This window comes from Chelonia mydas, chromosome 4 (genome assembly GCF_015237465.2).
Source record: "Chelonia mydas isolate rCheMyd1 chromosome 4, rCheMyd1.pri.v2, whole genome shotgun sequence".
Classification (NCBI taxonomy): Eukaryota; Metazoa; Chordata; order Testudines; family Cheloniidae; genus Chelonia; species Chelonia mydas.
Genome location: NC_057852.1, coordinates 88,770,025 through 88,784,116, shown reverse-complemented (window position 1 = coordinate 88,784,116; position 14,092 = coordinate 88,770,025). Strand labels below are relative to the sequence as shown.

The 14,092-nt window shown below is 40.4% G+C and overlaps 1 protein-coding gene across 8 annotated transcripts in view; it reads left to right on the top strand.

The window, feature by feature from the left end:
• The window catches only part of CEP135 (centrosomal protein 135), a 102,843-nt gene extending 90,661 nt beyond the window's left edge, over positions 1-12,182 (top strand). For 2 of the 8 annotated variants that reach the window (XM_043546187.1, XM_037897731.2), the window contains exons 24-26: positions 1,595-1,699; positions 4,793-4,939; positions 11,582-12,182. In XM_043546187.1, coding sequence (XP_043402122.1) covers positions 1,595-1,699; positions 4,793-4,939; positions 11,582-11,630 — 301 coding nt within the window. In that variant the 3' untranslated portion in view covers positions 11,631-12,182. Of the gene's footprint in view, positions 1-1,594; positions 1,700-4,792; positions 4,940-10,649 lie in introns of all 8 variants that reach the window. The other 6 variants (XM_043546190.1, XM_037897734.2, XR_006290785.1 and 3 more) reach the window with 5 other exon arrangements.
• Positions 12,183-14,092: the final 1,910 nt, after the last annotated feature.

Genomic DNA, 14,092 nt, shown 5'->3' with positions numbered 1-14,092 from the left:
TTATGTACCAGATATGCTAAACATTTGTATGCCCCTTCATGCTTCAGCCACCATTCCAGAGGACATGCTTCCATGCTGATGACGCTTGTTAAAAAATAAGCATTAATTAAATTTCTGACTGAATTCCTTGGGGCAGAATTGTCTGTCCCCTGCTCTGTTTTACCCGAATTCTGCCATATATTTCCTTTTATAGCAGTCTCGGATGATGACCCAGCACATGTTGTTCATTTTAAGAACACTTTCACTGCAGATCTGACAAAATGCAAAGAAGCTACCAATGTGAGATTTCTAAAGATAGCTATAGCACTCGACCCAAGGTTTAAAATCTGAAGTGCCTTCCAAAATCTGAGAGGGACGAGCTGTGGAGCTTGCTTTCAGAAGTTTTAAAAGAGCAATACTCTGATGCGGAAACTACAGAACCTGAACCACCAAAAAGAATATCAACCTGCTGGTGGCATCTGACTCAGATAATGAAAATGAACATGCGTCGGTCCGCACTACTTTGGATTGTTATCAAGCAGAACCTGTCATCAGCATGGATGCATGTCCCCTGGAATGGTGTTTGAAGCATGAAGGGACGTTTGAATCTTTAGCGCATCTGGCACGTAAATATTTAGCAACACCGGCTAAAACAGTGCCATGAGAACACCTGTTCTCACTTTCAGGTGATGTTGTAAACAAGAAGAGGGCATCATTATCTCCTGCAAATTGTAACCAACCTTATTTGTCTGAGTGATTGGCTGAACAAGAAGTAGGACTGAGTGGACTTGCATGCTCTAAAATTTTACATTTTTATTTTTCAGTGCAGGTTTTTTGTACATAATTCTACATTTGTAAGTTCAAATTTCATGATAAAGAGATTGCACTACAGTACTTGTACGAGGTGAATTGAAAAATACAATTCTTTTGTTTTTTACAGTGCAAATATTTGTAACAAAAAATAAATATAAAGTGAGCACTGTTCACTTTGTATTCTATGTTGTAATTTAAATTAATATATTTGAAAATGTAGAAAACATCAAAAAAATTTAAAAAAATGGTATTCTATTGTTTAAAAAAATTAATCGCGATTAATCATGTTGTTAATCACTTGACAGCCCTAACATAAACTACTAAAAAAAAAAAAGGAAAGAAGCATTTTTCTTCTGCATAGTAAAGCTTCAAAGCTGTATTAAGTCAATGTTCAGTTGTAAACTTTTGAAAGAACAACTATAACATTATGTTCAGAGTTACAAACATTTCAAAGTTAGAAACCGCCTCAGAGGCATTCGTAACTCTGAGGTTCTACTGTATTTTTTTATCTATAAAGGAATATGATGCACTGTAGTATGAATTTATTGAAGGACTTCCAAGTTCACACTTTTGTCTTTCCCAGGTTAGCTTCATCCAGTAAATTGTCATTGTATTTATTCAATTCTTCCCAACACTTCTGATTCTCACTCTGTTATTTTGAGCTGTTTGAAGTAACAACTCCTCTTACTTCATTTTTTGGTTTGCCTTGTTCATTTCTGTTTTTCCTAATTCCTCTAAGATACCAGCTGAAAGTGTGCAACAATTTAAGAAAATTCTTTGTTACTTCTCATGATATTTTTAGAACCAGTCATAATAGAGAAGTTTCCATGCTTCGAAGTAAAGTTGCACAGCTGCAGACGGACTATGATGTTTTAAAAAGGCAACTGACAACTGAACGATTTGAACGGTAAGCACCTGTGTTGTTTTTGTTTCAGTGGGGTGATCCTCCTTTCCCATCATTAAGGTAGCTGCTAATGCAATACCGTGTGTTCTGAAAATAGCTTTCCTAATAATTTTATCAAGGTTTACCATAACTCAGTTTTCACACAAGCATTCCCTTGTTAGTCCAAAGACCTCTTGGTGTTGATTACATTCAGAATATCAGTACAAGAATATATACCCTCATATTTTATATCCTAGCAACAATATAGTTATAAAGCATTGGCCAAAATTCTTACAGCTGGATCAAGCCCAGGAGACACCTTCCCATCATGTTTTGATTCCCGTGAAAACTCTGACAAAGAACCCCAAGAAAACCTTGCTTTTGTATATACTGTAGCAAAGAAGTGATGTTATTGCTGGGTATCAGATCTTAGCTAAGGCCAAATGAAACAGCATAAGGCTGAGCCCTGTTGTCTGCCCCTGTCAAGACAAGAGTAATGGCTGGACCTCTTTTATCAAGGTTTTCTTACCTCATTTTGTCATATTTTTCCCTAACTACTCACTAAGCATTTCTTTGTAATAAAGTAAACAAATCAACAATTACCTGCATCTGGTATCCAATTAGCTCAGTGGTTCTCTTATTTGTGTCTGTAGTAGTTTACATGCCCCGCCTGCCCAAACAAGTGCATATACTAATTTTTAAAAAAATCAACATGCAACTCTCACTAAATATTAAAAACAGCAAGGCATTGATTGAAACAGAGCCAACAATCCATTGTAATAAGAGCAAAAGCAAAACTGCAATTGTGCTTGATGCTTACAATTAAATGTGCACACTTGCGTTGTAGCAAACGGATTAATGTACAGAGGGCAACAATTTTGTATAATGCCATGCAAGTTTAACAGAAATCCGTCAAAAGGCACAGTGCCATCCTGGGACCTGGTATGTCTGGAGGAATCAGCTGTGCTAGTTATTCATTGATGTGGGTAAAATGTGCACAGTAAGTTGTTTTTTTGTTTTTTTCCTAAAGCTTCTCACGCTCCCCCAGAATACATTCCGTGCCCTCCTCCCAAGGGAGCATGCCCCCAGTTTGAAAATCTCTGAATTAGCTATACTTTCTTTATTTCTGTTACCACAACCCAAACCTTAAATAAGATCATGCTAATATTTTAACAGTTGCTACAAGTTTAACACAATCCCTGTCTCATGATCTTATTCTTTTTGGTCACATGCTTTGGGCCTAACCCGTTCTAACACCAAAACTCAATTTAAAATCATAATACACCCAGGTCCAATGTAGGCCTATATTCCCACACCATGGTTGCAGCTTGGATATTGGCGCAAGTGATGTCATTTTCTATCCTCTTCAGTGCCGTCTGAGGTCTAAAAGACCATTCTCAACTTCAAAGTTGGGGGGTGGGGTGTTTGGGTTTTTTTAATGTTACAAGTAGTTTCAGGTACCATACCTAGTTCTTACCTACATGCCTCCAGCTTCCATGCAGGACACACCACACGATCCATTGTCTATAGCCAAGCTCTAAGATACAACCGCGTTTGCTCCAATCACTCAGACAGAGACAAACACCTACAAGATCTCTATCAAGCATTCTTAAAACTACAATATCCACCTGCTGAAGTGAAAAAACAGATTGACAGAGCCAGAAGAGTACCCAGAAGTCACCTACTACAGGAGAGGCCCAACAAAGAAAGTAACTGAACGCCACTAGCTGTCACCTTCAGCCCCCAACTAAAACCTCTTCAGCACATCAAAGATTTACAACCTATCCTGAAAAATGATCCCTCACTCTCACAGATCTTGGGAGACAGACCAGTCCTCGCTGACAGACAGCCCCCCAACCTGAAGCAAATACTCTCCAGTAACCAAACACCACACAACAAAAACACTAACCCAGGAACCTATCCTTGCAACAAAGCCCAATGACAACTCTGTCCACATATTTCTTCAAGTGACACTATCATAGGAACTAATCACATTAGCCACGTCATCAGCGGCTCGTTCACCTGCACATGTACCAATGTGATATATGGCATCATGTGCCAGCAATGCCCCTCTGCCATGTACATTGGCCAAACGGGACAGTCTCTATGCAAAAGAATAAATGGAAACAAATCTGACATCAGGAATCATAACATTCAAAAACCGGTAGGAGTACATTTCAACCTCTCTGGCCACTCAGTAACAGATTTAAAGGTGGCAATTTTGGAATAGAAAAGCTTCAAAAACAGATTCCAACAAGAAATTGCTCAGCTTGAATTAATATGCAAACTAGATACCATTAACTTGGGTTTGAAAGAGACTGGGAGTGGCTGGGTCATTACACATATTGAATCTATTTCCCCATGTTAAGTATCCTCATACCCTCTTGTCAACTGTCTAAATGGGCCATCTTGGTTATCGCTACAAAATTTTTTTCTCTTGCTGACAGTAGCTCATCTTAATTAATTAGCCTCTTACTCCACCTTTTCATGTTCTCTCTCTCTCTCTCTCTCTCTCTCTCTCTCTCTGTGTATATATATTTTTATCTTCTTACTATATGTTCCATTCTGTGCATCTGATGAAGTGGGCTGTAGCCCACGAAAGCTTATGCTCAAATAAATGTGTTAGTCTCTAAGGTGCACCAAGTACTCCTGTTCTTTATACCTAGATCTGAAACTCCTGGTAGATCCAGCGGATTTACAGTCGCATTTTAAAGTAATTTTTTCCTCACCTCTTGAGGTATGGGAGACCCATACAAAAAACAAATATACTGAGTTTACAGAAGAACAAGACTGACTACACGAAGTGTTGTCAAATTCACAAAGTAAACAAACTGAAAAAGTAGAGAATTTTTTTCTAACCTTTTATCATACCCTTAAGTGTTACTTTTAACAATTAATTTTAAAAAGTGAACTGTCTCTCTTAAATATAATTGAGACATTTTTATTTAAAATGTGTATATGATATCCAATTAAATTATCACCTTTCATTTTCTTTTATCTTCTAATAATTTCTACAGCGAAATATTATGATGTGGCGGAATATGAATGCTAATAGAGGTAATAAAGATAAAAGTGTGTACAAATTAGTGTTTAATAAAATTATTGTCTACTTGGTAGAGAGCGCGCAATTCAGGAAATGCGTCGACATGGTCTGTCCACATCTTCTGTACGTACCTCATCTCCACTTAGTTCAACAATGAGATCTCCTTCCCATTCTCCAGAGCATGCAATTGTAAGAACAACCGATCGAGCAGCAGCAGAAAAGTAAGTAATTTGTTGATTTTTGTCAAGATTAAGTGTTCACAGAAGAATTAAATACAGTTGTTTTTAAATTGAAATGGGGGGCAGGAAATCAGCATTTTATGTTTTGGTGCATATGAAATATTTAAACACTCAAATGATAGTTACATTCTTATAGTGTGTTAAACAAAATAAATAGTATTGACTGAAAACATGAAATGCTAGTTATTCTCCAAAAGCAAAGTATTACAATGGATTCCTGCTCCTGGGATTTTGCTTATAGAACAGGACTGCCATATATATCCATAGATTTAAAATTCTAAAACCATTAAACCTCTTCACCAGTAAGGGGGAGCTGAGGCATGTCTCTGCCGCTGAGCTGATACAGTAATTCCTCACTTAAAGTCTTCCCAGTTAACATTTGTTTCATTGTTACGTTGCTGATCAATTAGGGAACATGCTTGTTTAAAGTTTCGCAATGCTCCCTTATAACATCATAGAATCATAGAATATCATGGTTGGAAGGGACCTCAGGAGGTCATCTAGTCCAACCCCCTGCTCAAAGCAGGACCGATCCCCAATTAAATCATCCCAGCCAGGGCTTTGTCAAGCCTGACCTTAAAAACTTCTAAGGAAGGAGATTCCACTACCTCCCTAGGTAATGCATTCCAGTGTTTCACCACCCTCCTAGTGAAAATTTTTCCTAATATCCAACCTAAATCTCCCCCACTGCAACTTGAGACCATTACTCCTTGTTCTGTCATCTGCTACCACTGAGAACAGTCTAGATCCATCCTCTTTGGGACCCCCTTTCAGGTAGTTGAAAGTAGCTATCAAATCCCCCCTCGTTCTTCTCTTCCATAGACTAAACATCCCCAGTTCCCTCAGTCTCTCCTCATAACTCATGTGTTCCAGTCCCCTAATCATTTTTGTTGCTCTCCGCTGGACTCTTTCCAATTTTCCACATCCTTCTTGTAGTGTGGGGCCCAAAACTGGACACAGTACTCCAGATGAGGCCTCACCAATGTTGAATAGAGGGGAACGATCACGTCCCTCGATGTGCTGGCAATGCCCCTACTTATACATCCCAAAATGCCATTGGCCTTCTTGGCAACAAGGGCACACTGTTGACTCATATCCAGCTTCTCGTCCACTGTAACCTCTAGGTCCTTTTCTGCAGAACTGCTGTCAAGCCATTCGGTCCCTAGTCTGTAGCGGTGCATGGGATTCTTCCGTCCTAAGTGCAGGACTCTGCACTTGTCCTTGTTGAACCTCATCAGATTTCTTTTGGCCCAATCCTCCAATTTGTCTACGTCCTTCTGTATCCTATCCCTGCCCTCCAGCGTATCTACCTCTCCTCCCAATTTAGTGTCACCTACAAACTTGCTGAGGGTGCAATCCACACCATCCTCCAGATCATTTATGAAGATATTGAACAAAACCGGCCCCAGGACCGACCCTTGGGGCACTCCACTTGATACCGGCTGCCAACTAGACATGGAGCCATTGATCAGTACCCATTGAGCCCGACAATCTAGCCAGCTTTCTATCCACCTTATAGTCCATTCATCCAGCCCATACTTCTTTAACTTGCTGGCAAGAATACTGTGGGAGACAGTGTCAAAAGCTTTGCTAAAGTCCAAGGAACAACACGTCCACTGCTTTCCCTTCATCCACAGAACCAGTTATCTCGTCATAGAAGGCAATTAGATTAGTCAGGCATGACTTGCCCTTGATGAATCCATGCTGACTGTTCCTGATCACTTTCCTCTCCTCTAAGTGATTCTTAATTGATTCCTTGAGGACCTGCTCCATGATTTTTCCAGAGACTGAGGTGAGGCTGACTGGCCTGTAGTTCCCAGGATCCTCTTTCTTCCCTTTTTTAAAGATGGGCGCTACATCATTTGGCAGCCCCCTGCTTTGTCCACTGCTTGCAGGAAGAGCAGCCCCTTGGAGCTAGCTGGTGGGGGCTTGGAACCAGGGTGGACCGGCAGCCCCCCTGTGAGCTCCCCACTCCCCTAAGTTCCCTGTGCGGCAGCTGCCCAGCAGGCTATCAGTTGTTGGCAGTTCAGCTGTCCCTCCCCCCACTGCCATGTGCTGCTCCTGCCCTCTGACTTGGAGCTGCTCCCTGGAGCCTCCTGCTTGCTGTGCGGAGGGCGGGAGAGAAGGGGGCTAATGTCAGGGTGTCCCCCTGCTCCCACACCCCGCTTACCCCATCTTCCATAGAGCAGGGGGGACACAGAGAGACCTTCCTGGCAGCAGCTGCCATCTCAGCTTGATCTACTTAAAAAGGCAGTGTACTTAGAGTGGGGTCAGCGTATGTAAAGGAGCAATGCGCATCTCTCTCTCTCAGACACCGGTGTGTGTCTCTATCTGCCATGCTGTCTCCCCTCCCTCCATTCGTGCTGCCTCGTAGAGTGTGAGGCTACATTAACAACAATGGGTTAACCCTTGAGGGCTCAGCTGATTGCTAGTTCATCATTTAGCAGTAAGGCATTCCCGAGGAAATATCCCACCCTCTGACTTCACCACCTCAACCAAGCTTCACAATCATCATCGCTATGTACCACTATTAAATTGTTTGTTTAAAACTTGTACTGTCTGTGTGTGTGTGAGTATGTGTGTGTATATAGTCTTTTGTCTGGTGAAAAAAATTTCCATGGAACCTAACCCTCTCGCCCCCTTTACATTAATTCTTATGGGGAAATTGGATTCGTTTAACATCGTTTCGCTTAAAGTTGCATTTTTCAGGAACAAGAAAAGGAGTATTTGTGGCACCTTAGAGACTAACCAATTTATTTGAGCATAAGCTTTCGTGAGCTACAGCTCACTTCATCGGATGCATAAAAGTGGAAAATGCAGTAAGGATATTTTTATACACACAGACCATGAAAAAATGGGTGTTTATCACTTCAAAAGGTTTTCTCTACCCCCACCCCAGTCTCCTGCTGGTAATAGCTTATCTAAAGTGATCACTCTCCTTACAATGGGTATGATAATCAAGGTGGGCCAATTCCAGCACAAATCCAGGTTTTCTCTCCCCACACCCCACTCTCCTGCTGGTAACAGCTTATCTAAAGTGATCACTCTCCTTACAATGTGTATGATAATCAAGGTGGGCCATTTTCCAGCATAAATCCAGGGTTTAACAAGAACGTCTGAGGAACGGGACGTAACTACAGGAACATAACTACAACGTTAAGCGAGGAGTTACTGTATAGGGTATGTCTACACAGCTAAGAATAGCCCATGGCTGGCCAGTGCCAGCTGACTCAGGGTCACAGGACTCAGGCTGCAGGGTTGTTTCATTGCTGTGTATACTTCCGGGCTCAGGCTGCAGCCTGAGCTCTCGTCCCCTGGAAGGTGAGAGAGGGTCCCAGAGCTCAGGATGCAGCCGAATACGGAAGTCTACGCCATAATGAAACAGCCCTGTGAACCCAAGTTGGCTGCCATGGGCCAGCCTCGGGTGTCTGGTTGCTATGTAAACATATCCACAGTGTCCTGTACTGGCCGGAGCTTGAGTATTTGTGCAGTCTAATCAATTTGTTTCCTTTCTTCAGCTTTGGTGACATATGCCCTGCATCTTGCCCAGTCAGCTGTAGATATTGTCCAAGCACAGAGGCTACTCTGAGATTATAGTAAATCTCACTTAAACACTCTCTTCACCACACCTTTCTCTGATATTCTCAGCATTAATGGCCTCACAGAGACCAGGGTTGACAGCTGCTCCACATTTGATACACAGATCATCTCATCTAGTAACCTGAAACTACTACATGGAAAGTTGAGAATGATTTGTCAGGTTGATACCCTGAAAGCTGGAGGAATTTCTTATGTCACGACACTTGGGGTACTGAAGAAGACAGCCTTCAATCCTTCCTCTCTACCTCATAGTAGCCATGCTCCTAATTTTTGTAGAGAGAGGCTAGGGTCATCCAACTCATGCAGAAAACCACTATGGGCTCCCAGCCAGAAATCATACCCATTCAATCCATCCATATACCACTCTAGCCATGTGTAAGGTGGCAAAATGCAAGCACACGCTGCCAAAGAGTGCCACTGACTACTTCTATCTTTTACATAAGCACTTGATGGTAACATTATTGATGGTCAAGGACAAGCCTAATAGTTCAGCACCCCTGAATCACGATTCTAACACTGGGATGTTCTAAGAATGAAGAGCAACAACCCATACTCGGAGCTACCTGTTAACAACACATACACTGTTATAGGAATCTTATACTAAGGTAGATAGCATAGATACATAGGTAAATACCAGTATGAGTTTTGGAAAAAGTCATACCAGTTTATCAGTTCTCTCCCCTTGCAAATTTGTACGGAATTCAGTCTATGAGGGATTGGAAATGGCCTAGCATCGAGTGTGGAAATCCTCCGACGCACTTGATACCCATAGATATATCTGCCTGAGATTTTTGGCTTTCAGTAGGTAGTTTAGCTGATTGAACGTTTGCTAAATGGGGATTTGGGCAGAGGACAATCTCATTAAGGCAAAAAGGAGTGTGGTCACATTCTGTTTCTTGAGATCCATTATCCAACCCTCTACCTTCCACAAGAGAGGTAAGGGACAGGCCAAGATGTTGTTCTTTATTTCTAGGTTGGTTTGAAGGATACCTGGAAGGTGTTGGGCCTCTGTATTAGCAGAGGTCTCAGGAAGCCAAGGCCCCGGCTACTAAGCAGCAAAAACCTTGATTTTTTTGAAAGGTTCAAGCACAAACTGCCAGGTTCCCAAGATGCATCTTGGGGACTCTTCCATTTCTGATTGCCAGGGTCTGAACGTTCAAGGTCATGATAAGGCACAGTCTATCAGAGGTAGATCAGAATCTGTAGCTAGCCTGTCATCTTTTACTATCCAGGAGATTTGCAGGACACTCATGTATGTCTCTACATTTTTACAAAGCATTGTTGTTTTAGATATGACCTGTCAATGGTACAAACCTGGTCACAGGTTTGTGTGACCCACCTCTTCCGCCGCTACATGTTACATCTCAGTGAAAAGTCAAAATGAAAGGATTGTTGAGTTCTGTTTATTTAACAGAGTTGAGCTCTGTTTATTTTCAAAAAGTATTTAGTAACCAGGTATGCTACCACAGCTGACTTGTCTAATTAGATCATGTCTGAATTGTCAGAGGGGAACCAAGAATCCCGAAATTGCACAAAGTTAACAGAAGAGATACCATTTCATATTTGTACTTTTTCCATGGACTTTGCTTGAATCCAAATACTCTAGAAATTTCTGATTTCATACACAAATTTAAGATTTGTCCGATCCCAGCTCTGAGTCCAATGCATAATTATTTCTTGGCACTCAGACCTGCCCATGAACTTTTCACTTTCTCTCTCTGATCACTTTTACTTCTTATTTATCCCTTCCTTGCAGCTTTCCACAGTGGAAGTATGTTTTGTCAATTGTGTTGTTTTATACTGTGCACTGGGAATTTTTCCCCTTTTTGTAAGCCATTTAGTCTAACCTAATAACTTTCTACTTGTCCTTGGCTTACATTTTACTTTTGTCCAGTGCTTGTGCGACATGTGTCAAGAATAAAATATATATTAAAATAAATTCTGTGGGTGATATCATGGGCTGATTCTAGTAATTTAGGAATAAACTATGAAGAAGGTAATATTATTACATATTTTACCCTTGTTGAATTGATATAAATACTGTAAGCAGATGTTTATATTTGTAAAATTTCTTCTTCCTCCCCCCAACCAGAAATGTGAGCTTCAAGGAATAACCATACCTGGGATAGTCTTAAAACTAAACCAGTAATAGAAGGATTAACTTGTTTCAAGGACTTCTGAAAATTATGAAGGTTGACGTGAATTCTGCCTCTGACTTTGCTTCAAATCAGTGATAACTTGTGAATTTGTGTGTGCTCGTGTCATACAATCAGCCTTGAAAATTCTATTCTCCCATTTATGTGGGGTTGACAAGGTGTTTTTTTTATGGGTGCTTTTCATTGCCAGTCAATGCACAAAATTCATGCATTATAACAAAGTTGCATGGCAGTCTTGTAAAGCTAGTATAATAGCTATATAAATTTATGGTACAAAAGAAGGAAGCTGGGTAAGAATAACTGATTTAACAACTTCTGATTTCTCTGCTTATTTAAATTTGCTTAAATCAGATATGGCTTCAGAAATATGTACATACTACAGCATGAGCGAATATTGAACAAAAACAGGTTTGGACTTTTTTAAAGATTTGTTGATGCACAGTATATTTGTTGTGCTTCTGGTGGATTTCCATGTGTTTTTGGATTTTTTTACAAGTGTTTTCTGTTTACATGTCATTGCTTTTATACACCCCATGTCTTGCAGAATGTCAGTTTATTTTCTGAATGTATTATTATCCTCACTGTAGAATTTTCTTCTTAACAAAGAGCAGTGTCAAATCAATAATTGTATTTTATAAATTTACTTTATATGTCATTTCTAATAAAAATAATAGTCCTAGTCTTCTGGAATACCATTTATACTTTAAAAAACTTATTTTGCCAATGTTAATGAAAAGTAATGGAAATAAGAGATTTTAAACTTGTACTGTATTATAATGTACTAAATATTACACAGTAGTTCTATTTTACTTATTTCCAAACTAAATCTGGAGATATTTTTCAATTTTTTAATTTTTTTTTTTAAAAGATCAGAACAAAATCTGGAATCGTTCATACAGTTGAGTTCAAGTTTTTAAAGAGATGTGACACAGGGCCTTATTAGGATACAGAGCTACTAGGTAAGTGTAGTGAGGATTAATCTCTTTAACAAAACTCTGATAAATGTGACAGACAATTATTAAAAGTTTAGGTCATAGTAGGTTATGTACTCTGCTACATTCATTTTTTATAACATATTAAAGCTGATCTATGTCAGATAACTGTATATTTGGATTCATCTTGGTTGTCCTTCTCCAAAATGTTTAATTTGAATAGTGCTTAATAGTATCTAGTAATTCAAAAGATAATGTGACAAGTATTTATTGGTGTTATGTATAGGATTAGAAGGGGAAACCTATACTGTTATAATGCATACCTGCTGACTGATTTACAGCATTCCGTTCATATAACTTTGAAGAAAATCCTGTCCTTCCCAGATTCCATTATGGACACCAATAAGGCATAAAGAACATATAAAATGACATGGATGAATTAAACTTTGAACTTCGCTACACTTGGTCTCCCATCACAGTATTTTGCAATAAGATTGTTAAGACTGTGACTTAATAAAAATATATTTTATCTGGAAATATGGTCTCAATAGAAACATTGTAATTAACTTAAATATATTGTTGTTTCCATATATAAGCTTTATTCTTGTATGAGGGTGGCATATTGTGTCAGTTTAGACAATCATATCTATGTAGAGACTAGATTGTAAGGACTGAAAGTGGCAACATAAAACACACACACATTCAGAATTACTTGTAAATATTTTAAATAGGTTAGTTCCAACCTCTGGGGGCATGGAAGGGAATTGCTTATACAAGCTGAGTACAATTCTATTTTTAACGGATTGTTGGTTTGTCCATTATGGCGTGAAGGGAATTGTTGGTTTGTCCATTATGGGGTGAAGGGAAATACTATAGGGATTGATACTATCCAAATGAAGTTAACGGCAAAGCTTTCATTGACATCAGTGGTGCATGATGAGGTTCACAGTAACTATATAAAGTACATTCTTACATTATTCAATTTTTGTTTCTGCTTTGGATAGTCTCCGCAGTAGCTTTTAAATCTTTTAATTTATATTCTTTTTACTGTCAAACTTTTTCAATAATAAAATACTAAGTGAAAAGAGCAAGGGTATGTTTACGCTACAAAATTAAGTCGATCTAAGTTATGTCAGCTGCCACAATAATTAGTGTGGATGTACACAACCAACTTATGCTCCTTGCGTCAGTGTTATGCATTCTCACTACCAGTGCTTGAATCAATGCAGAGAACAGTGCACCATGAGTAGCTAGCCTACTGTGCAACTCATCGCCATCTAGTACAGGGTGTTTTGGGTAGGCTTTGCAATGCTGCAAGGGGGAAAAACATTCATGCAGCGGTGACTGGGAAAATGGCATGAATGTCCCATGATACAGTTTTCTCCGTCATGTAATTGTAGACGCTGTAGACACTGCTTTAAGTCAATGTAACTTACATCACTCATGGGGGATGGCTTTTTCACACCTCAGAGTGACGCGAGTTACATCGACTTAAGCAGTAGTGTATACAAGCTCATAGTGATGAGCGTTGCGAACACAATGTGCCTGATCCTGCAGTATTTCCGGAGCTGCCGCACAGAATGTGACAATTCCTTTCAAGTAGCCTTGGTGGAAGCCGTGGAATAAAACAATTCCCGGTTGCTGTTGGCAGTCACAGAGCAACTGAACATGACTGAGCGCTGGTCTGGGGTTCGCATCATTATGCAGGTATGGGATGACAAGCAGTGGCTGCAGAACTTTTGGATGCACAAGGCCACTTCTTTCCTGGAACTGTGTGCGGAACTCGTCCCAGCCCTCCTGCACAGCAACACCCAAATGAGACCTGCCCTGACAGTGGAGAAGCAAGTTGTGATCGCTGTGTGGAAGCTTTTAATGCCTGACTGCTACTAGTCAGTCAGGAATCAATTTGGAGTTGGGCAGTGTGCTGGAGATAGTGGATGGTTTTGCTGCAGTGGGGTTCCTGAACTGCGGTGGGGCAATAGATAGCGCATCTGAAGGATATGCGTACCATCATCTGCTGTGCATCATGCTCCTTCTCCTGAGCTTTTCTCCTGTCTTCAGTGTCTCTGCCCATTTCGTCAGAGTGATCCTCCATTACCTTTGCTCAGCGTCTGCCGCTCCAGAGGCTTGCATGGTCTCTAGAAACATGTCATCCTGCATTCCCTTTCTTCTCCTCCTCATCTGGCTCAGCCTCTCTGCTGGTGTGGAGGTGAAGGCCACATTTGCAGCTGCAAAAGATACAATGCATAAAGGTACTATTTTGAGTGCATACTCCAAGCATATGGAAATCACTCCCTTTAATCCATCCCAGTTTAAAGCCATACATTTTAACTTCAGCCAGGTATTCATAGACCGTGGTGGCAGTCCCAGCCCTGGAAGGGGGAAGGCAGAGAGCTGGCACAAGGGGTGTGGGGGGCACATGGGCACTAGTGTTTGCAGATCAGTCA